This window comes from Pelophylax lessonae, assembly GCF_965119305.1.
Source record: "Pelophylax lessonae genome assembly, chromosome: 4".
NCBI lineage: Eukaryota > Metazoa > Chordata > Amphibia > Anura > Ranidae > Pelophylax > Pelophylax lessonae.
In genome coordinates, this window is record NC_138771.1 from 351,642,646 (window position 1) to 351,667,943 (window position 25,298).

General features: G+C 40.2%; 1 protein-coding gene across 2 annotated transcripts in view; it reads left to right on the top strand.

Moving 5' to 3' along the window:
• The window catches only part of NR3C1 (nuclear receptor subfamily 3 group C member 1), a 292,149-nt gene that overhangs the window by 218,421 nt on the left and 48,430 nt on the right, over window positions 1-25,298 (top strand). For both annotated transcript variants that reach the window (XM_082256086.1, XM_082256087.1), the window contains exon 4: window positions 3,753-3,869. In XM_082256086.1, coding sequence (XP_082112212.1) covers window positions 3,753-3,869 — 117 coding nt within the window. The remainder of the gene's footprint in view (window positions 1-3,752; window positions 3,870-25,298) is intronic.

Genomic DNA, 25,298 nt, shown 5'->3' on the forward strand with positions numbered 1-25,298 from the left:
AAAGTGCCGCCGTACCGTACTGTACCGAACCATTTCTACACCGTACCATGCGGTACTAGCAGTGGAAAAGCACAAAAGCGAGCCGAACCGTTCGGTTCCATGCAGTGGAAAAGCACCAGAGTCAGGTGTATTTTGGGAGGAGGTGTGTTGTAATTTTTGGAGAAAAAAAGAAACGGGAGTATTTTCGAGAAACATATTTTGGTTACAAAGGTTTTGAAAAGGACACAGTGGATGGACTCTTGTTTTTTTACTTGATGGTTTTCGCTACAAAAAATATTGCACAGAATAACTAATTGGTCAATTATTATAACTGTTTATGAGATCAGTTATATATTTTTTTTTTTTTATATGAGCACAGTATTTATATATGAGGGGAGTGCAGCACTTTAGCTGAAATTTTACCCGTGCCTCAGTAAGCACGTGGTCTTGGCTAACTTTGTGAGCTCATGCTCAAACCAACCTCTGTTCAGTCGGCTGCCTTGGAGGGTAGAAGAGGGATCAGGGGTCTATTAGACCCTCTCAATAAAGAGTATCTGGTACTGCCCAAGTTATCACAAGGAATGTTGTTCACCCCTTTTGATAGCACTAAAGTTGAATTAAAAAAAGTGTGAAATAAAATGTAATAAAATAAAAAAAAACTTTGAAAAAAGAATGAAAGTGCCCCCATGCTTGCACATAAATGCAAACACGCACCTCACATGAGGTATCACCATGAACGTCAGAGTAAGAGCAATAATTCTAGCCCCAAAGCTCATATTCAGGTCTAAACTGGTAACCTGTGAAGGCTTTTAAAGCATCATCTTTGGAAATTTTTAGGTACCATAGTTTGTCATGGGCGTGTAAATTTTACATCTTGACATGTTTGTTATCTATTTACTCAGCAAAATATCATCTTTTATATTTTACCAAACCTGTTTGTGTGTACTAAAATTCATTAAAGTGTATTTTTTCCTGAAAATTTGAATTTGATAAAGCGCAAATATCGTGTGACTTAAAAAATTGCAACAACCACCATTTTATTCGCCAGCCTCTGCTTTCGTAAAATATATAATGTTTGGGGGTTCCAAGTAAATTTCTAGCACCTGTGACTTCCCTGATCTCGGCTAATAAATATAAAAGCGGCGGCGGGTGTATGAAAAGATAAATCACGGAGCCTAGAGCCGCTTTTATATTTACTAGCCAAGATCAGGGAAGTGACAGGGATAGGAGTGGAGATGACTCATATTGCAGCACAGCTGTTTTGATGTAACCGCCGCGTGGGTAGGTTTTTTCACGGAACACCGTGATCATTTCATACTAGTGCGCATGCGCACTAGTCAGCTCCTCAGCTGTTCCATTACGTATCCAGGGCTGTGAGCATGCGCACTGCTGCGCTGCTCAGCTGTTCCTGGCAGGAAGTGACGAGGGTAGGTTTTTCTCACTGGGTAGGTAATTCTCACGGAACACCGGCAAGGCGGCTCTCCTGAGCAGGATCATGTACCTAGTACGTGATGCTGCACTTTCAGGTTTGGGGTGCGCCACCAGCGACCCACTCCCGCTGTGATTAGACCCAGCGGGAGCTGATTTGCGGGTACTGCGGACTCTATGTCCACCGTCACCCAATGATGCTTTGTTACACAGGCAGAATGGCGGATTCTGTGTTTCTGCTAAGCAGTGGCACAGGCCCATGGTTTTTCCTAGTACAAGCACCTCCCCCACAGTAGTAAAACACTGGTCAGGCACACATTTAACCCTTTGATCACCCCTGATGTTAACTCCTTCCCTGCCAGTGTCATTATTACAGTGACATATTTTTTAGCACTGATCACTGTATTAATGCCACTGGTCCCAAAAAAGGGCCAGTTAGTGTCCTAACTGCAATATCGTAGTCTTGCTATAAGTCACTGATCGCCGCCATTACTAGTAAAAAAATAAATAAAAAAATATTAAATAAAAATATCCCATATTTTGTACTTTTACATAAACCAATAATTATACACTTATTGTTGTTGTTGTTTTTTTTTTGTTTTTTTTTACCAATGATATGTAGGAGAATATTTATTGGTCTAAATTAATGAAGAAATTTAGTTTTTTTCAAAATTGTCAGCCTTTGTTTGTTTATAGCACAAATTATAAAATCTGCAGGAGTGATCAAATACCACCAAAAGAAAGCTCTATTTGTGGGGAATTGTCAGTTAAAGTAACGCAGTGCGGTATCGCAAAAAAAAAAATAAAAAGGGCCTGGTCATGAAGGCGGGTCAACCTTCTGTAGTTGAAGGGGTTTATAAAGTAATGTTCTGGATCCTATAGAGCCCAAAAGGGTTTTTAGAGAATTGTGTAGGATAAAGCCTCCATCCCTAGGTCCACATTACCCAGTAGCAGGACTATATTATTAGTCTCAGTTGTCCATGGACCATTCAACATGTGATCTGACCGATGCTCAGAACTTTCACTCTCTGTTTGTTGGTGTGCACATCTCCTAGTAATAACCATTCTGTTGACTCTTCATTTCTGCTTTCCTAATAATGGGGCTCATTATGTGTGCAGAAAATCTATCAAGAAATTGAAGAGAAACAGACAGGAGAACTTATGTCTTGTTGAACAGAGTTTTCATTGTTTCTTTAAACAAGTCCCTTGCCAAGCACAAAAAGCCAGAGATAATTTATGAAATAATTTTATTTGCTCAGTACACATTGTAGTAGAAAAAAAAATCCTGTGTGCACCATATTGAATGGCCAGTACAATACATAAAGAGGTCATGTGTTATGTGCAGATCTGAGGACACGGATCACTTAGAAAAGATTTTCTCTTGCATAATTCTATCTGGCCTTAAGGCAAAACCGTTGTGCACATGACTCTTATGACATACTCACACTAGACAATCCATACCATACCTAAGCATGTTTGACCCACAAAGTCCAGTTCGGTTCATTATTGTGACCACTTCAATGGACTCGGGCACTGCATGCATCTATGTATCCACTATTCATGCCTGAGCACGGAACTCCCACAGATCACTGTGCATTCAACAAGCACAGAAACAGGGTTTACTGTGGTCTGGCTTGCAGAGGTGGTGACATAAGTCTGGTAACAAGGTAACAAGGTCCATAAAGACATGGATGAGGGAGCTTGGGATGGAGGAACTTGACTGGCCTGCACAGAGTCCTGACCTCAACCCTGTAAAATACTTTTGGGATGAATTAGAGTGAAGGCTGCAAGCCAGGCCTTCTCGTCCACATCAGCGCCTGACCTCACAAATGCGCTTCTAGAAGAATGGTCAAACATTCCCATAGACAAACTCCTAAACCTTGTGGACAGCCTTCCCAGAAGAGTTGAAGCTGTTATAGCTGCAAAGGGTGGGCCAACTCAATATTGAACCCTACGGACTAAGACTGGGATGCCATTAAAGTTTATGTGCGTGTAAAGGCAGGTCTCCCAATACTTTTGACAATATAGTGTATTCCCTTCATTTTATGTCTCATTGACAGTACAGAAAGTGAGATAAAGTCTCCTTTCTGGACTTAAAAGACAATAATAAACCATTCAAAGGTCAAATACTGAATTCATTATTCAATATAAAAGGAAGATACCGTATACCAAACAGAATAAAATGTATTCAGATTTTAAGCATCTTCTTTCACATCTATCCTTTGTTGCAATAATTTGGTTTTGGGAATTCCTAATGTGATATGCACTTTGGTTGATTTGTAATATATACACAATCATTGACAAATTAGCTTTCTGATTTCAGTTTTTGTCTTCTCTTCTGTCAGGTCAGCACAATTATCTTTGTGCTGGAAGAAATGATTGCATTATTGACAAAATTAGGAGGAAAAATTGCCCAGCGTGTCGCTATCGGAAATGTCTTCAAGCGGGAATGAATCTGGAAGGTATGAAAATTGTTAAGCTTTTATCAAAGTCTCTAATGGCTGCTAGAATTAAAAATACCATTTTATGTGAAAGAACTACAAATAACCCTAGGATGCTGACCTACAAATTTATTGTGGTGTTTTCCATGTAGAGATCAGAGATTGTGGTCCATACTGACATGACGCAGTTGCTATATGCTATATATATATATATATATATATATATATATATATATATATATATATATATATATATATATTTTTTTTTTTTTTTATATACATACATACTCAGTATCTCACAAAAGTGAGTACACCCCTCACATTTTTGTAAATATTTTTTTATATCTTTTCATGTGACAACACTGAAGAAATAACACTTTCCTACATTGTAATGTAGTGTGTACAACTTGAGTAACAGTGTAAATTTGCCATCCCCTCAAAATAATTTGACACACAGCCATTAATGTCTAAACCGCTGGCAACAAAAGTGAGTACACTCTTTAGTGAAAATGTTCAAACTGGTCCCAAAGTGTCAGTATTTTGTGTGGCTATTGGCTTCCATTTTTTTTTCCAGCACTGCCTTAACCCTCTTGGGCATGGAGTTCACCAGAGATTCACAGGCTGCCACTGGAGTCCTCTTCCACTCCTCCATGACTTCACAGAGCTGGTGGATGTTACAGACCTTGCACTCATCCACCTTCTGTTTGAGGATGCCCCACAGATGCTCAATAGGTTTTGGGTCTTGAGACATGTTTGGCCAGTCCATCACCTTTACTCCCAGCTTCTTTAGCAAGGCAGTGGTCGTCTTGGAGGTGTGTTTGGGATTATCATGTTGGAATACTGCCCTGTGGCCCAGTCTCCAAAGGGAGGGGATCATGCTCTGCTTCAGTATGTCACAGTACATGTTGGCATTCATGGTTCCCTCAATGAACGGTAGCTTCCCAGTGCCGGCAGTACTCATGCAGCCCCAGACCATGACAATCCCACCACCATGCTTGACTGTAGGCAAGACGCACTTGTCTTTGTACTCCTCACCTGGTTGCTGCCACACACGCTTGACACCATCTGAACCAAATAAGTTTATCTTGGTCTCATCAGACCACAGGACATGGTTCCAGTAATTCATGTCTCTAGTCTGCTTGTCTTCAGCAAACTGTTTGTGGCCTTTCTTGTGCATCATCTTTAGAAGAGGCTTCCTACTGGGACAACAGCCATGCAGACCAATTTGATGCAGTGTGCAGAGCATGGTCTTAGAACTGACAGGCTGACCCCCCCCCCCCACCCCTTCAACCGCTGCAGCAATGCTGGCAGCACTCATACATCTATTTCCCAAAGACAACCTCTGGATATGATGCTGAGCACGTGCACTCAGCTTCTTTGGTCGACCATGGCAAGGCCTGTTCTGAGTGGAACCTGTTCTGTTAAACCGCTGTATGATCTTAGCCACTGTGCTGCAGCTCAGTTTCAGGGTCTTGGCAATCTTCTTATAGCCTATTCCATCTTAATGTAGAGCAACAATTCTCTTTTTCAGATCCTCAGAAAGTCCTTTGCCATGAGGTGCCATGTTGAACTTCCAGTGACCAGTATGAGAGAGTGAGAGTGATAACACCAAATTTAACACACCTGCTCCCCATGCATTCCTAAGACCTTGTAGCACTAACGAGTCACATGACACCAGGGAAGGGAAAATGGCTAATTGGTCTCGATTTGGACATTTTCACTGGTGTGTACTAAGCAGTTTAGACATTAATGGCTGTGTGTTGAGTTATTTTGAGGGGACAGCAAATTTACACTGTTACTCAAGCTGTACACTTACTACTTTACATTGTAGCAAAGTGTCATTTCTTCAGTGTTGTCACATAAAAAGATATAATATATTTACAAAAAAATGTGAGGGGTGATACTGGGTTTATACATATATATATATATATATATATATATATCATTTTTTTTTTTGAACCGCTCTTTCATCAAGAAGTTATATCACAATTGGCTATAAAACAGTTTGTGTATATGTATTTCATAATTTCATCATTTCAGCTGTGAGATGGACTATAAACTGAGGCATAAATGTAAAAATATTTCAGAAGTCATAGTAAGATCTTTCCTGATTTTTCATGTGTAGTGGGCTACATGGCAGAATACATTTCTAGTTCATGGGGAAGACCACAAGCAGGTTATACAGGGTATTTATTGTCAAAATCCATTGTTGTTATCTTATAACAATTATAAAGCTAAGACCCTGAAATTGTTTTCTGTCCCCAAACCAACCTCAGAAACAACACATCTGTCCTTCCTCTCTAGTTAAATAAAATTTTGCCATGTGTTCCCCCAACATGTTCTTCATAGATTCTCAGGAGGAGTAGTTCTTTCTCTCTTATCAGAAATGTTTTTTGTGGCGTAATAAGTTGGGACATAAGGCAGACAAGGTTCACATGGTTGGGAGGCACAGTGTTAAGGAGTTCTGATTATATCACAAAAATTTGAAATATTTTTCTAAAAAAAAAAATTGAAATCTAGACAATTTCTGTATTAAAGATATCTTGTCACAGGGAGGAAGGCAGGCATTGCCGATATAAAGTTTAGGTATTTTGATGCCCATACGCAGATGCCTCTTTGCAGGGTAAGCTAGTTAAATTAACGGCTAAGTGGTACAGCCTCAACAGGAATATGCAGGCATCTGAAGTGCCAGATTGTGGATATTCTAGTGCAATTCTAGAGCACTTCTAACTCTGCCAGAGGGCATAAATTGGATTCCCCAGAAACTCTAACGGTGAGCATTATACCTGCGTTTTCCAAAGCTGTAATCTTTTTACAAGTAATTACAGTGTCTATTTACGGAGGTTGTGAGGCGTAGGTAAAGTTCAGTGCTACTGCAGAGGATGGGAGTTAGACAGAGACAGTCAATAGGTAAATATGCACTGCTGGACTTTCTTATTATAGGGTTTGGTATGCTCTGCAACGTAAATGCCATGAGAGCGTCCAGTATTACATTTTTACTCGTAACTTCGAGTCAACTGCCTCTTGTGGCAGAAGCCCAAGCACTATATCTGGAGCTTATCAATCAGCACAGCTGAAAGCTCCTTTGGAAGCTGTGGTTAAAACCAGGCATCCTTGTGTATTTCACACAAGAGATTAGCTTCCATTTATCTCTTTGGAATCACTTTTTTGCTGGTCCATAACACTGCTGAATCTACCTTGCAAGTTAGGCTTCATGTACACCATGCCTACATTTACCGTGGCACGGCAAATTCGTTTTGCTTTTTCCCGTGGCTGGCAGTCAAAACATTCCTATACTGAACGTGATTCTTCTACGTTCAGGAGAGGGAGGTTGAAGCTCACCTAACCCTGGCAGCTCCTAAACTCTGCTAAAAGCCTATGTGTACATTGACACACAGGCTTTTAAGGAGTTGAGTTAAGGAGTTTTGGCAAAAACAAAAGACTGAAAGCTCCAAAACTCAAGTTTCAGAGCTTCTTGTGCACGTGAAGACTTAGGGGGAAGCGAGGAAGTTGCATCCTGCTAGCCCACCTAGCAAGATTGCATCCACATAGAACATGCAAACAAGCAACAGGAATACTTGTGTCTTATGGCCTTAACTCTCTGTGTTGTTTTCATTATATGACCCAAGCTATTTTGGGGTATTAGTAGTGTTCTAGTCTTTGAAGTGTCAATATGGCATGTAATGTGCTCGCTAGAGATTTTTTTTGACTATACATTTAAATTGCACACAAAAAGTAGTAAATGTGTGCATACTGTACAAAGGTGTGTTGTTTGTACTTTTCTTTTGATTTAGTGATTTTTTGTTTTTTTTTAGCACATTAGGCAGGGCAGCGGGTAAAAACTTCCCGTAGACTGAACACCTGTGCATATAATATAAGAGGTAGCGTTTAAAGGAATTATACTAATCGCTAAATGGAAGAGGCCTGTGCTATTTTCAGAGTCATTAATGCGCTGTCATCATCACAACAAGGAGCAAGGTTAAGGAGCAGTCGTTCACTTTGCCTGCTCTCATCTTTGCAGTGGCAGCTTCCTTGTTCACATATTGTTTCTTATTATGTACAGAAAACTAAGTGGCCTGATTTGCAACGAGCAGCATGTACTACTTTGAACAGGAAGACTATGTTTTTTGCATATAAATGAGCATTAACCATAATGCATTTTAATGATTGACGTACAACAGATTCCACTGAGGAATTGAATTTCGGAGTACAAGCCAGTGGCCAGACATGAAGAAGTTGATGCAGGTTTATGACAAAGGAGGGAAGAAACACATCACAAGATGAAAGAACATCATTTACTGGCTCACCACAGTATTTATAGACATATTTTACATAGCACAGAGACTCTGGCTCTGTACGCCTATGTCCTTACATTACCTTTTATCAGTTCACTGGGGAATTTGTTCTCCTTCCTTCCTTCTATGTATATATCTTTATTACATCAGCTTTGGCAATACCAGCTTTTTTTTTTTTCTTAAATCAGTCTTGACAAATTCATACCTATAAGTGACCTGGCTATCAGCTGCGAATCTGTGAGTGTATAAGCTGCCAGATCCTTTTGAAGACTTCATTCAAGACAGATTGAACTTCACTTCTGATGTTGAATGCCAGGACTGTCGAGGTTCTAAAATCGTATACTTTATTTGGATACAAAGATGGTACAGTAGCATAAATCACAGAGCAGTTTATATAGGAACGGCCTACTTGGCAAAAGATGTATGTTTTTGGCTATACAGAAGAATGCCAGAAAGAGTTTCAGGAGTATCAATTACTGATGCAAAAATATTCAATGTCCAAAGAAATTTACCACAGCAAATTGACTTTGCCAATAAAATAGGTTGGTCAAGTATTGTCTTTAGGACACCCCTGCACTTTGGGCATACTCTGTGGTACCTTAAAGAGATTTTGAAGACAGAAGTTTTTTTTTTTTTTTTTTTATCTTGATGCATTCTATGCAATAAGATGACAATAAAAATGTGTGCAGCAGCCCCCTAACACTTACCTGAGCTCATCTTAATCCAGCAATGTTGCAGGAGTGTCTAAGCTGCCTGGGACTCCCCTTCATATTGGCTGAGACAGCAGCACGATGCGATTGGCTCCCACTGCTGCCATTTAAAATCATTCAGCCAATCAGGAGAGAGAGGGGGCAGGGCTGGGTCACAGTTTTGTCTGAATGGACATCGGGAGCTGTGACTCGGCTCGAGTGCCCCCATAGCAAGCTGCTTGCTGTGGGGGCACTCAACAGAAGGGAGGGGACAGGAGAGCCGAAGGAGGACCTGAGAAGAGAAGGATCTGGCCTGCTCTGTGCAAAACCAAATGCACAGAGCAGGTAAGTACAACATGTTTGTTATTAAAAAAAAAAGACTTTACAATCACTTTAAAGTGATTAGTGATTATAACGATTTATTTTTTTCTAAAATAACAAAGATGTTATCCTTACCTGCTCTGTGCAATGGGTTTGTACAGTGCAATCCCTGTCCTCCTTTTTTGGTGTCCCCTACTGGTGGTCATGGGCTCCTCCTCTTCTGCTTTCTTTAGGAATATTTGATCTATTATGACCAAATATTCAATAATAATAAGTGAACCAAAAAAGGGCTTAGAAAAATACATTTAATCCACAAATGTGTTGTTTCTATGCGGAAAGTTCCACCAGCAAAGTGTGTAGTGCTTCAACACATGATACAAAACTTGTCTATTAATAAAGTTGAACAGCGTGTCTCCCAGAAAGGAAAACCACTGTAAATATTCACCACCTGCATAAAGGAGCTCTGCGGCAGCTTATTAGAGATCCATGGCTCTGTGGATACGAGCGGTCATGGTAAGCATGTAAAGAAATCCTAGGGCTATGCTATGCAGTTGCTAGACTCGGATATCACTCCACATTGCCTCACAAGTTCTCTCCCAAATGGAAATGATGGTATGACATATAAAAAGAAAGATCCGCAATCAGTGTAATATCCTCAAAAATAAAATATGTCATTGTACTTGCATATAAAGCCAGAATACAAGTGCATCCCGAATAGTGTTGAACGGCATCAAAGATGGAGAGCTTGATTGTGTGTGCTGACCTTTCTACTTAGGCCACGCCCCTATGTGCTTCATCATAACCTGACTTAATTAAGGGACCTTACTATAGGGCTTAATTCCTTGCCACACTGTGTGCATCTATTGACACATACTGTGCAGCTCAGCCCTGCCCCCACCCCTCTGCTCACAGGAATTGACTGACAGCAACAGAAGCCAATGGTCCCTGCTGCTGCTAAACCTCCTGGGAGATGGGGGAGAAAAGGCCAGTGCAGACATGCATAGGTCTGGATCAAGATTGGGCTCAGGTAATTGGGGGGCTGACATTAACCCCCTTCCTGCCAGTTGGCTCCCAGCCTTTTAGGGTTCTAAATGCTGGGAGGCGGGGGGGGGGGGGCATTTGGGTCATGTCACCTCTGTGATTGGCTGTCACAGCAGTCACATGACCAGAAAGCTCCCAATCGCTACCATAGTATGCATCTGGAGCTTTCCGGTAACCACATTTTTGGTGGTTTACACAGGGCCGCATATGTACGTTCTGCCAGCGTGAAGAGGTTAAATGTTTTTTTACAATCGTGCAGAGAATGCATTAAGGTAAAAAAAAAACACTTTAAGTTGCATTTGAAATCTATTGAGCGTTCTGTGATCTTATTATCAATAGCATTATTTACACCTATGCATTTTTATGTGATGTGATTTTTATTAGATCCTCGTTACTGCAGTTTAGGTTTACCTGCAGCTTTCAGAAAACACATATGTTTTCATGCAAAGAGCTGAACAAAGATTTCCTTTCTCCTAAAATATGCATGCAAAATGCTTCCAGAAGTGTGTTAGAAGTGCAGTTTTAAATGTTTCTTCTAATACATAACTTATTAAGTGCAGAAGTGTAAGTAAGCCATAGGCATATGATTATTCTCTGAGCCAAACATAACCAGATGGATGTGATAAAGGTCTTTTTTTTATCGACCATGAAGGACGCAGGAATTTAGATATTCTTAAACAGTGGGGTTATACTGCCTCTACCTGGAGGTTTAACACTGGTAAAAAAAATGTTAAGTATTAATAAACCTTGAAATATAAAAAGCATTTAATGCTGCAGACCTCAGCGTTTAGCGTGTTTGCTATGTGCTTTTCCTTCCAGGTTTGTGGTTGCAAGGCATTCTGTTCTGTTTCTGGTCCTATGGAGTCATCTATGTGTGCACACTCCTGGTTGGGCCTACAGCCAAGTGTCCATGAGCTGCGTGTGTGCAAAGTGGTGGTAAGGGAGGCAGCAGGGAAGATCCCTGCATCAACATCGCTTGTGTTAATGCAGGAATCTGTCAGGTTTTTTTTTTGTATCATTCAACCTGCTGGTTGAACGAAACTGCACGTGTATACTATTGATCGACCGATATCAGTTTTTCGTTGCCGATTCCCTATATTTTGGCCATTGCATATCGATATTGGCTGATATTTTCGTACATTTAAAAACACTTTTTTTTTTATCACTTGACAGGTACTCTTGTGGAGGGATCTGGGGGTCCCCTCCTCTGCACTTAAAAGCATTCAAATGCCAAGTTTTACTGTTTTGAATGCTGTCATTTTTTTTAATCTGGCGCCAGTACCCGGAAGTGATGTCATGACATCACTTCATTGCTTATATCTTTAATTTGTACATATGTGAGTGGCATATTCAATAACATTTGTAAACAGAATTATGTTATGTGACATAATTTTACCCTCAAATTAGCAATATTTGGAATATCGGCAATATCGGCCAGTTCCCGAGCCGATACAGATATATCTGCAAAAGTCAATATCGGCCCTCGATATATTGGCCTTGCCGATAATCGGTCGATCCCTAGTACCGGTATATACCTTGCTTTAGGTGAAGTTATACGGGGGTTGGCTTAGCATTTTTTTTTTGTTTGCTAGTGTCCCGACCTCCTGTAGGTGGCAGTATAACTGTTTAGGAACTTCTAAATACCTGTGTCCCTCAATGGAAAAGATTTTACAGCAAGTACAAAAATCCTATTATCCATCAAATCCTACAACAGTAATGTGTCCTCCAGTAACAAAGAGGCCAGTGGGAGATACAATAGTGCTTGGAAGGGTATTCCGGTATTTAAAGCGGTAGTAAAGTACTACAATAGAAAAAAAAATTGGACCCTTTGACTGGTCCGGTTTGATTGGTCAAAAATATAAAGATTAACAGATAAAATGTTTTTCTGCTGTTGTTGTAGCAATGTAAAGGTAAGCTGAAACAAAAAAAAGGTACTTATGCACTGCTGCCATCATCTCAGAATTAAAAAAAAGTATTGCTGATCCTCTTTAATTTAAGCCCGACTTAAAGTGATTCTAAAGGAAAGATTTTTTTTTCGCTTTTCAAATAGTAAACTGGTCATACTCATCTGCTCTGTGTAATGGTTTTGCACAGAGCAGCGTTGAGACTTTTCTTTTTGGGTCCCCTGCTGGCGGTCCTGGCTCCTACCCGCTGCCAGGTGCCCCCATGCCAGGTGCCCCTCTTGCTCGTGCTATCAAGAAAGAGTTTCGGGATTTAATTTTATCCTTCAACCAGCTATTATTTCTTAAAAGTGCAAAACCCTTTGAAACCCTGTTAGTGTTAAAGCAGCAGTCAACTGCTTTGTGTTTTATTTTTTGCAACCTGCAAGGTAAAGCCATAATGTGCTATTATCCGCGCATACTAGCGCATTATATGAAACTTACCTTAGAATGGAGCCTTCCAGCGGCAGCGCTGTCACCTCCGACAAGTCTTCCATCTTCACCTGGCCTTCCTTTTTGGATTCGCAGACTTTGGCTATGTGAGTGGCTGGAGCCGTGATGACGTCACTCCCAGCGTTTATGGCACAGGATTCTGAGGGAATGGCCTCGGTGGCCGTTCCTTCAGAGCGCATGCGCCAGTGACGTCACTAGCTGTTGTTACAGTAAATATGTCCTAAACGGTTCACATTTAGGAGATATTTACAGTACCTATAGGTGCGCCTTAGTATAGATTTACCTATAGGAACAAATTATGCATAGGAGTTTACTCCCACTTTAATAATATCTTCATTGCTCTGTTGCTTTCTGAGATTTATGCCTTTGATAAGATTACCACATTTCTGGGGCTGTTTATATGGTTATAACAAACGCGTAGTCCCCTGATAGATAGAACTGATTTTACTGTCTCCTTGGATTTGCCAACAGCTGTCTGAACACATACATTGAACCAGTTGTATAAGGAGGACCTTGCACTGCATAGTTATTGTTAATCCAAAAAAGACTGTACAATCAGATTGTAACGTGTGATGATCTTAGGTTAACTTTCTAGCATGAAGAGGATTTTTTTCTAACAGCACAATGCAGGTTGCACATTGTAACGCTGTCACAGTCATATCCCGGTTGCAAGTACTGTATTCCCCTTTTCACTCTATGGTGTTTGGCTGTGTCGAGTTTCTGATAATCCGAGAGGGAGAAGTAGAATTTATGGCAAAGGATTACATAATTTTTTTTCCCTTGAAATGTGTTGGATTGGCCTGAAGTTGGCATCAACAAGATCCCCACAGCAGTATATGTGCTGTATTTGGTGTGAGGATTTTAGGGTAAAGCTGTGCATGGAAACTGCTTCTCCCTGTCTCTTCCAAAGTAAATATCAGCCTTACTGTATCATCCCCTTCTGGCACTGATGAAAAGCAGTTCTGTTTTCCAAATTAAATAAGTACAGTATTTCCAGCTCCAGAAGGTAGAGACGCATATACTGTATGCGCTGGCATTCCTCCCTTTTCATGGATTGTATGGAACATTTACAGCAGAGTAGATTAAATCAGATAAGGCTCTTTAATCTTCTTTTTGCAATAAAATGTAGATTCCTGCAGACATTTGGTTTTGGTTATGTTATTGACTGTTTCAAGGAAGGCAGAGAAGCCAACATTTGTTTCGCTGGTTGTGATTAATTATGGCTGAGGGAATGATAGGTTTTTCAGAAAGCTACTTTATGTATATAGATTTTTTTCCAGGTTGCATATTAAATGTGGTGTCAGTACTTGTGCTATATAAAAACTGATTTTATTTAAAGTGGATTACCAGCTAAAAAATCCTATTTTGAGTGGGGAAGGATTAGAACGTCTGTCAGATATTAAATGCCATATGTGTCCCCACCGGAGAGATTCGCACTTAGGAGGTTGATTTACTAAAGTTAAATAGACTGTGTAAGTGCAGTTGCACTCATTTTCCTCAGAGCCCTGTAAATGTAGTAAAGCTCTGTTGAATTCCCTCATCCAATCAAGTGCAAGCAAAAATGCTTTTTTTTTTTTCTTTTTTTTTTACTTGCACCTGATCAGGTATTCTTTACCAAGTGAGGATTTATCACATTTTTCTAAGGAAAACGAGTGACTTGCTCAGTGCACAGTTTATTTTACTTTAGTAAATATACCCCTTAGATCCATTCACACCTATGCATGTTGCTTTTGAGCGTTTCTGCAGTGCTTTTTGCGTTTTTATTTAATATCGATTTTGACGTGATTTGCATTTTTATGCTTTTTTATGCAAATTTGTTCTTCGGCAGAATTAAAAATGCTAAATCTTGGTTAAAAATGCACTTTATGCATTTCTGCAGCTTCTCCATTGAACCAAAAAAGCCACATTTTGCATTTAAAAAAGTCCCTGATCCTTTCCAAAAATGCAGAGGCACAAAAATGCATTCATGTGAATGTGTTCTATAGGAACCCATGTTAAAAATGCTTTTTGCAGAAATGCAGAGCATTATGAAAAAATGCAGTGTCTGCCCTGTTGATCACTGTCAGAGGCCAGTAAATGATTTAAAATAAAAATGTGACGGGTGTCACTATGACATGAGGTGAGAAGAAATATTCCAATGGCAAAAAGCCTTACTTTGGGGAGGTTTTTTTTCACATATTTCCGTTGTGTCACCATGAAATCTCCCCAATAAGGACCACAAAAGCAAGGTTCTAACCCTTCTACTTCCCTTCTAAAATTCGGGATAAAAAACAGTTATGTAAATAATGACTCTTTTTCTTTATTAAGCAATTAAGTAATTGCATTTTTTAAAGCTACCAGGTCTAAAACAGCTGTATGCCAGTTGGATAAATGGCTGTCTGTTTTATGATGTGTCTGAGCATTAAGCCAAGAGTTCTGGATTTGCAGTTGGCCACATAACTGTAAAGGAATGCCATACTGTCTCCAGTCACTGTCCTTGTAGAGTAGGTAAACCCTAACAATGAACTGCTCTTAGTTGCTCATTTTTGGTCTGTTACATATACACTAAAGAGTGCTTCGCTATATCTGTTTATTAATTGCAAAAAAAAAAAAAAAAACGGTTTATCCTTCCAGAAATCCAGCGGGCTTTTAACTTCCAGTAGTGAGCTGACAGAGCTGCACTGAAATCTCCGTCAATATCAGGCATGCCTGAGTTCTTTTCTTCTGGCCAAAAAACACCTTCCCCCTTTATTTCATAGAAGAATAGAGAGAGAATGTTTTGTAGTCCCATCTTAGTATGACAATGCTGCTCCACCATAGATACAATACAGTGAGTGAGTGTAGCATAGGAAGTGTGTTACTGTCAGGATCACCAAGTAAAAATAAAGAGGAAAAAAAAGCTGGAACAATTGAAAAGAGTAAAAAAGCTGGAAAAAATGGAATAAATCTAAGGAGCCATAGGCTACACTTTATGAAATGGTTGTTTATGGGTTTAAATACACTTGAAGAAAGAACTCCTGCAAGTAGGAATCTTTACTGTACCTCCATTGTTTTCAGAGAAACAACTATCCCATGAATGGAAAGAAAACACTGTTTATGCTGCTAGCACACCCCAACAGTCACTCATACATGGCAGAATTTAGTTTTCAATAGTTTATTAAGTTTTACAAAACAGTGAAACAGAAGAAAGGGGTAACATACAAAAAAGCACCACATAACACAACAGTGTGTGCAAGCATATAAAACATTGTCCCATCGGTATCAGATCAGATCAGTGCAACAGTGTAATACATGGCATTGTAATACATAAGGTTCTGTAACTGTACTGCAGCAAAGGAGGCATGTTCTGGGTTACATGGCAGAATTTAGAAACCCAGAGTCTGTAGCTTCCCAGTATTGTCGTTGGCTAGGTAAGTCTGAGGCAGGCCATTGAAACTCTGTTCATATCTATCAGTAGGAACTTTTACATCTGTACAAGCAGAATCTGTCTGATGTTCCCTGGCAATGTGTGTGCGGGGGATCATTATGACGCCCATTTTTTTTATTGTGCTATATACTCAATTTTAGAACTAATACGTTGTGTATATTCATGCTGTGATCAATAAAAAACATAAAATGTAGTATACAGCATAAAGTTATGTTATAATACCACTAGTTGTAAGTTACTTTGCCAATCTAGCAGTGAACCCGTTGTGTCACCTGCCTATTGTCTGGTTCCTTCCTGTCCTACTCTACTGCCTTATACACAGCCTGCCAGTGTACCAAGTGTGCGCCTGCACCCAACACAAGTCTAGGACCAACACATTATTTGTCAGGCAGAGCTGACAGGTGCTTTGTAGTCCTGGCCCGGCATGGGGGTTAGGGGAGGTTAATTAACAATGCTATTTGTAATATGCAGCAATAAGCATTATGCAGCATTATGCATTAGTGTCAAGTGGCAGTTAATTAACCCCTTTGTGCTGCATTAGTGGCACCAGCATCAGTGTTAAATACCCCTTCATGCTGTAGCATCAAGGGGTTTATAGACACTGCTGCCACTAATACAGCACAAAGGGGCAATTAACTGCCACCGGACACTAATGCATTAGTGATCAGTGGCAGTACATTACCCCCTTTATGCTGTATACTATAAATAGCATTGTTAATTAACCTCATCTAACCCCAAGCACACCCTCCCCAAATAGTTAACCACATGAGGATTATTATTACAAAAACTGCCATCAGTGCTAGGGGTTATTATGTAAGCTGGAACCATTGTTGGAATTTATTTTCGCAGAAACTTGAACTGATGCTGGGGGCTTAATATTGCTGCTGCTGACACCAATGCTGTGGGTTGTTAATAAACTGGCACTGATGTTGGCTACTAACATTATCCAGTTCACAACCACCCTATTGCTGATTTACAGCCACATAGCTACCAGGGACCCCGCATAGCCTCCAGAGACCCCACGTAGACTCCAGAGACCCCGCGCATAGCCTCCAGAGACCCCATGCATATCTTCCAGAGACCCCACACGCAGCCACCAGAGACCCCGCGCAAAGCCGCCAGCGAACATGCATAGCCACTTGAGAGTCTGCAATGTTGACTAGAGACACCTCATAGCCATCTGAGAGTCTACAGATGGGGGGATGCCAGATTTTATTCTTGCCTAGGGCAGCACAAAACCAAAATTCACCACTGTCCATGGGGGAATAGTTATTAAGTTACTAAAATGTCATGTTTGCATTAACATGTGCATGTCATTTCAATAATTTTTTTTTTTTTTATCTGTAGCTTAATAAATAATTGCTAAAAATAATAGCTGATGATTGCCATAAGAGACCTTGTTCTGGCACTTACTATTATTGTGGGAGATAATGCTGTCTCTCATTTGAGCTCTGCAGTTTTTTCTGTGCAGTCACCCTGTCACACAAGCTTCAGATGGCCATTTCAATACACATTACGTAGACATGGTCCACATTTATCACCTGATAATACCATGCAGCCATCCTGCAATAATGGCAGAAAGAAAGGTGAACTTAAGTATCTTGTTTAGCCCCTTCCTGCTGCTACCCCCCAGCTCTTTAAGAAAACCTAAATGGCGAAGGCAAGCATTCCAATCATGTGACCATTTTGATTGGCTGTTAGAGCAGCTGTCACAGCAGTCATATGATCGGAAGCTCCTAATCACAAATATGCATCAAGAGCTTCCAGTGACATTTTAGTTACTGTGCTGGGAGTGCGCTGTAAACAAAAAAGTTCCCTATGGACTCGTAAATGCAGCCACTAGCCGTTAAAGCCCACCCACTCAGTGGGAACAGGTTAAACTAATGCCAAATGTTGATAATGTTCAATGCTTTAGCAAACTAAATGTCACTTAGTTATGATTTACATCTCCTTCAAATGTTCTCCAAAAGCAGAGTAGATAAATTGTGCTATTACATTTATCAAAACCCTTGCAGTAGTAAAAACAAATGGATTTCATTTTAGTATTCTGGAAATACCAAAAGTAAAGTAAACGTTCATTGCTAGTGTTGTAGTGGAATATGTCATAGCATTATGAAAGTGTTCACACTGGGCTCTTTGGTGTTATGTGCCACATTCCATTGGAGCCATGATATCAGCTGTTGGACAGTGTGATACTTTTGTACGCATATTCCTTGCCACTGTTCGGTTCTGCTCGCGTTTCAATGGAATTTGAAGGAAAGAATCCTGATTACCATGTCATTTTGCTGCAAGAATATTCCCAGCTCAGTTGTTGACAGATCGGAACTGGATACTAGGGGATACGAGTTATTTGCATTACAAGTGAACTGTGTTTACACTTTCACAGCTAGAATACTAGAATATATGCACTAGATCTTGCTACATTTTTTGGATTCTGCAGTTGTTACTGTGCATCCACAAGAAAAACTGCACCTTCTACTGTGTTTTCCAAAATCCTTCAGCTGTAAGTTGCAAAACACTCCTCTAACGTCATATACGGTATATACAGTCTGGGCCATAAATATTGGGACATCGACACAATTCTAATCTTTTTGGCTCTATACACCACCACAATGGATTTGAAATGAAACAAACAAGATGTGCTTTAACGGCAGACTTTCAGCTTTAATTTGAGGGTATTTACATCCAAATCAGGTGAACGGTGTAGGAATTACAACAGTTTGTATATGTGCCTCCCACTTTTTAAGGGACCAAAAGCAATGGGACAGATTAACAATCATAAATCAAATTTTTACTTTTTAATACTTGGTTGCAAATCCTTTGCAGTCAATTACAGCTGAAATCTGGAACACATAGACATCACCAGACGCTGGGTTTCATCCCTGGTGATGCTCTGCCAGGCCTCTACTGCAACTGTCTTCAGTTCCTGCTTGTTCTTGGTTTCAGCAAGTGAAATGCATTCTCAATCGGATTCAGGTCAGGTGATTGACTTGGCCATTGCATAACATTCCACTTCTTTCCCTTAAAAAACTCTTTGTATGCTTTCGCAGTATGCTTCGGGTCATTGTCCTTCTGCACTGTGAAGCACCATCCAATGAGTTCTGAAGCATTTGGCTGAATTTGAGCAGATAATATTACTTGAAACACTTCAGAATTCATCCTGCTGCTTTTTTCAGCAGTCACATCATCAATAAATACAAGAGAACCAGTTCCATTGGCAGCCATACATGCCCACACCATGACACTACCACCACCATGCTTCACTGATGAGGTAGTTTGCTTTGGATCATGAGCAGTTCCTTTCCTTCTCCATACTCTTCTCTTCCCATCACTTTGGTACATGTAATCTTGGTCTCATCTGTCCATTGGATGTTTTTCCAGAACTGTGAAGGCTTTTTTAGGTGTTGTTTGGCAAACTCTAATCTGCCTTCCTATTTTTGAGGCTCACCAATGGTTTACATCTTGTGGTGAACACTCTGTATTCACTCTGGCAAAGTCTTCTCTTGATTGTTGACTTTGACACACATACACCTACCTCCTGGAGAGTGTTCTTGATCTAGCCAACTGTTGTGAAGGGTGTTTTCTTCACCAGGGAAAGAATTCTTTGGTCATCCACCACAGTTGTTTTCCGTGGTCTTCCGGGTCTTTTGGTGTTGCTGAGCTCAGCGGTACGTTCTTTTATTTTAAGGATGTTCCAAAGAGTTGATTTGGCCACACCTAATGTTTTTGCTATCTCTCTGATGGGTTTGTTTTGTTTTTTCACCCTAATGATGGCTTGCTTCACTAATAGTGACAGCTCTTTGGATCTCATATTGAGAGTTGACAGCAACAGATTCCAAATGCAAATAGCACACTTGAAATGAACACCTCTGCACCTTTTATCTGCTCCTTGTAAATGAGATAATGAGGGAATAACACACACCTGGCCATGGAACAGCCAATTGTCCCATTACTTTTGGTCCCTTAAAAAGTGGGAGGCACATATACAAACTGTAATTCATTTCAAATGCATTGTGGTGGTGTATAGAGCCAGAAAGATTAGAATTGTGTCGATGTCCCAATATTTATGGACCTGACTGTGTGTATACACATATATATATATATATATATATATATATATATATAACTCCAAAAAATGAAAGGAACGCTTTTTAATTAGTATAGCATCAATTTGTCAATTAAACTCCTGGGATATTGATCTGGTCAGTTAAACACTTCTGGAGGTTTTACCCCCAAATGACCAGGACATTTTTTGCGATACGGCACTGCGTTACTGTAACTGACAATTGCACGGTCGTATGACACTGTACCCATCAATTTTTTTCATTACTTTAGGCCAATATGTATTCTGCTACATATTTTTGGTAAAAATAATATAATCCCAAAAGGTGTATAATGATTGCTTTGCGGAACATTTATCGCCTCTACAAACTAGGGAAAGATTTATGTCATTTTTATTCATTTATTTATTTTTTTACTAGTAATGGCAGCTTTTTAGTGGGACTGCAACATTGCGGCGGACAAACTGGACATCTAACTGACATGTTTTACACTTATGGGGGGACCAGTGACATTACTAAAGTAATCAGTGCTAAAAATATGCACTTGTTACTGTACTGACACTGGCAGGGAAGGGGTTAACACCAGGGGCAATCAAAGGGTTAAATGTGTCCATAGGGGGTGATTTCTAACTGTGTGGCGGATGGGCTTGCTGGATGAACACGGAGACCTGTGTTCCTAAATAAGAGGAACACAGGATTCCTGTTTTTATTACTAATAGAACAGCAGTCTGCCATGTTAACATTGGCAGATCGCCATTCTGTCTCCACGGGGAGCGATTGCGGGTGTCCGGCAGACATCTTGGCCACTGGACCCGCTGATTGGCTCCCCCTGTAGCCAATCGGAGCGTGCCCCCACTAGCTGTCCCGCGAAACGACGTACAGGTATGTCGTTTCATGGGACAGAGCCGACCTGCCGCTGTATAAGTATGGTGGCATGTCTGCAAGTGGTTAAGTAGCAGAGGGGGGTTGTTAATCAGTTTTAGCTGCTTTACTGTTAATGAAATGAACAACAGGTGCACTAGATGGGCCCCCCCATTCCTGGTTTAACTTTTTCACTAAAGCCTTGATTTCTTTGACTTTGGAGCCAAGTGCCTATCTCTAGTTATCGCCTGTCCAATTAAAGCACCCCATGTAGTGTGCTCTCATTGATACAGGGGTTATAGATGTTTATAACTTTACACCAGTAGTGGGGTTTAGCCCCAGGGCCATCTTACCGAATGGGCACGCTGGGCAGTTGCCCGGGGGCCCCACTTGCTGGGGGGCCCCACCTACCCAGTGACCCAGCCCCAGCCAAGCATTAGTCCCTATTCCCGTGTGCATCCCGCCACCAAACTTAGCAGGTGGCAAAGGAATGGGTGGACTTTTTATAATAACTGCTTGAGCCCCAGACTAATTCTGTAATGTAAAATTCTGAATATTTTTGCTAGAAAATTACATATAACTTTCAAACATATATGTTTGGAAACATGTGGGGGTTTTTAAGCTGAGGCTCTAAAGAATTTGAAAATTTAATGTCACGCGATATTTGCACAGCAGTTTTTCAAACACAGATTTTTCGGAAAAAGTACACCTGAATGAATTTTAGTGAGCACAATATAATGCCCAATTTTGTGGTAAAATATAGAAGATGATATTTTGCTGTGTAAAAAAGGTACCAAGCGTGTCACGCTTTAACCTCCCTAGCGGTATGATTATGTCAGGAATTACATACCAAAAGCGGTACAATTGTTTTCATGGAAATTTGGCGTTATGCATTTAAGGCCTACAATTCTTAGTAATTACTGACTTAAACCTGACCAAAACAAGACTCTAGTAGACATCCCAGATGTGATAAATTTGAAACACAAACACGTGAATTATAATTGAATCAATAATATTATTTTATTATTTAATATATAATATATATAATAAAATTATATTATTGATTAGATTATAATTCATGCATTATATATTATATATAGATATATGTGTGTGTATATATATATATATATATATATATATAATATATAACGCATGAATTATAATTGAATCAATAATATAATTTTATATATATATATATGTGTGTGTGTGTGCATATATATATATATATATATATATATATATATATATATACACATATGTGTGTATATATATGCATATATATATAATATAAAATGTGTTTTGTGCAACGTTTTTTTTTTTTTTCTTTTTTGAATTTCCCTCCCTAGTTCCGCTCCCATGCAGCATTGCTGCTGCAGGGAACGGAACTAGGAAGTCATCACACCGACGGAGGGACGGAGGAGCGGCGGGGATCTCGGCTGGCGGTCACAGCAATGAGAGATCATCGCTGGATCGCCAGGAGAAGGTAAGAGAACACCGCTGCGCTCTCTGCAATCTACCGCTCCTGATATTAAAAATTAACCCCGAGTCACGCTCGGGATTACCGCCAGGGAGGTTAAGACTGCGCACACACGTGGAGCAGCGACAAATTACGGCACAAATTATCCATAGACAACACTTTTAAAAACCTTTACAAGTGTCTTGTGTGAAATTGGTTTGATTGGATGCTTTGACAAGCCAGTAACGGCTTCTAAACAACACACCAAAACTGGAAGTGACAAAATCCTCATATTTTCTGCCTTGCACAGCATCGGATGCGGTCGGTCACATCTTGAGACAGGAGAGCCTAGTAAAGGGAAGAGGGGCCTTTTCACTGCCTGTAAAAGTGATCCAGTGGCTGTATAGTCACTCAGGCCACTTTTACTAGAAAGAGAATTGCCGGCTAAAAAAGTAAATACTGAGACCATGACTGTCACTGCAGTCACGATCTTGGTATACCCACTTCAAACTGATGCCGTATATATAGCCTACGGGCGGGAAATGGTTAAATGTGAAAATTTCTATACAGCCTGCACATCTGACCTCCTGCAGCTCTTGGGTGTTACTGAGACCCACAAACACCTGGTTTGCTGCCTGTAGTAGATTTTGGTAAAGCATATATATATGGAGTGTTGTAAGTTATATAAACAGCATAGTTAATGAAATTGCATCGGTTCTTTTTGTTTGCTTATTTTTAACACATTGAATGCTAAGGTAATAATAGATGGACTCTTTAGGAGCTGTGCACTTACATTACTTTGAAAAACAAATTAATTCACAATTGATTTCTGGTAAATTAGAAGCATCGATTGACAGAATACAGTAAAGAATTGCTGATCCTTAGGGATCCATTTAACCAGAGCAGCAACTGCATTGCCATCCACCCCCAGGCTGCAGGATATTCTGCGACCTACAGCATTAATATAACAGAACTTCTGCTTCAGCAAGGAGTGATTTAGGAATAGATCGGAGGCAGGCTGTGCTTTACACCAAAACGAACATATTTATTTTAGTAATTGCTGTCTTTTGTTTTCAGGTATTGAAGCATATTATTTGATATGTTTAAATGTTCTGCAGTGTATTCTTGTTTGTCAGACCCGCTATGTGCTTGTATTGGTCTGCAGATTTCAGCACTAATACACCAACATCTTTAAATGCTCTTAATTTATTATTTAATACATGCTTTTTACCTTTTAGGCCTCATACACACTGCTGCTCCTAAATTCACGTTTAGGAGCTTTTAGCGTTTTTTTGGCCAAAGCTCCTGAACTCAACTCCGTAAAAGCCTATAGGATCAATTTACTAAAACTGGAAAGTGCAAAATCGGATGCACCTGTGCATAGAAACCATTCAGCATCGAGGTTTGAGCCCTCGTTCACTTTGAAATTGCGTGACTTCACCTTCACCTAAACTTACGCAATTTCAAAGCCACATTTCAGTCCGACTTCGGGAGCAACTTGAAAGACATCTGGGCGAGTTCATGTACAGATGTTTAATAAAGTTGCCAAAAGTAGTGTAGGAACTACTTTTGCAAATCAGTGCAGCGTTGCACCGATTGGGACAGTGCCATTGCCGGCAATAGGCTGCGATTTGACCTGTCGAATCGCATGTCAAATTGCTCCGATGCGAACGGGGGCTTATTGTGAAAGCTTATTGAACAAGCTTAAATTAGCTGATTGGCTACCATGCACAGCTGCACCAGATTTTGCATTCTCCAGTTTTAGTAAATGTCCTCTATGTGTCCATGCACACATAGGCTTTTACCAGAGTTTAGAAGAAATGGAGTTTAGAGGCAGTAAAACGCTCCTCTCCTGAATGCAAAAGAATCGCGTTGAGGAGAGGAGTGTTTTGACAGAAAAACTTGGCAAAAATGCGCCTAAACACTAGGTGCATTTAGCACTTCAGTGTTTATTTATTTTGATGGCCACAAAAAATTCAAATCCTGGCCAATTAAAGCGGTTGTAGCCTCACAACAAAAAAAAAGACAAAAAAGAAAAAAACCTGCAGAACAAAGGCATAATGAGCTAGTATGCATCGCATACTAGCTCATTATGAAATACTTACCTTAAAACGAAGCCCCAACATGGTCACACGGACAGCGCTGAGCGAGCTGTCATGTTCCCTTGGCATCTCTTCCGGGTTTGGCGACTCCGGCGGTCGGATCTGCAATGACGTCACTCCTGCACATGCGCGCAGGAGTTTACTTTCTGGCAAGGAGCCGGCAAAGAGCTCTGAAGGTCCACCAAACCTTCAGAGTGCATGCGCCGCTGGTGTCAGCGGCTGCATGCAGGGCGAATATCTTTTAAACTTTGCAGGTTTAGGAGATATTCATTTTACCTACAGGTAAGCCTTATTATTGGCTCACCTGTAGATAAAAGTTTAATGGCGAGAGTATGCTACCACTTTAAATAAATAAATGCACAAACTCCAAACACTGCTAAACTCACCTAAGCTGGTTTAAAAATGCAGCTTAGGTGATTTCCTTCTGTCAGGAGAAACAGCATTTCAAATAAACCAGTATGCATAAGGTTTATATTTAAAAAATGTATTTTGTAGGATAAATGGGTTTAATAGTTAGTTCCCAATGTTCTAGTGTACCTCTGAAATTCTGTTATTTGTTTGCATAGCATTGGGAATGGTTGGAACCTCTGATGGGTTTTATTACTTGTATGTGTCCCCCTTGGGAAATGTTATAAATAAATCTTGCCAGTGAGGATGCAACCTCAAAAAATAAACAGCTCTTCTCCATTCTAATTATAAAAAAAAAGTATTTTATTGCTGTTGGTGTCCTGTTTAGGGAGATTTTCCTTGCTTTTCGTCCTGGTCACACAATGGGAAATGAGGGGAAATCTCCCCAATGGGAAGACTGATGCCGATAAAACCTGG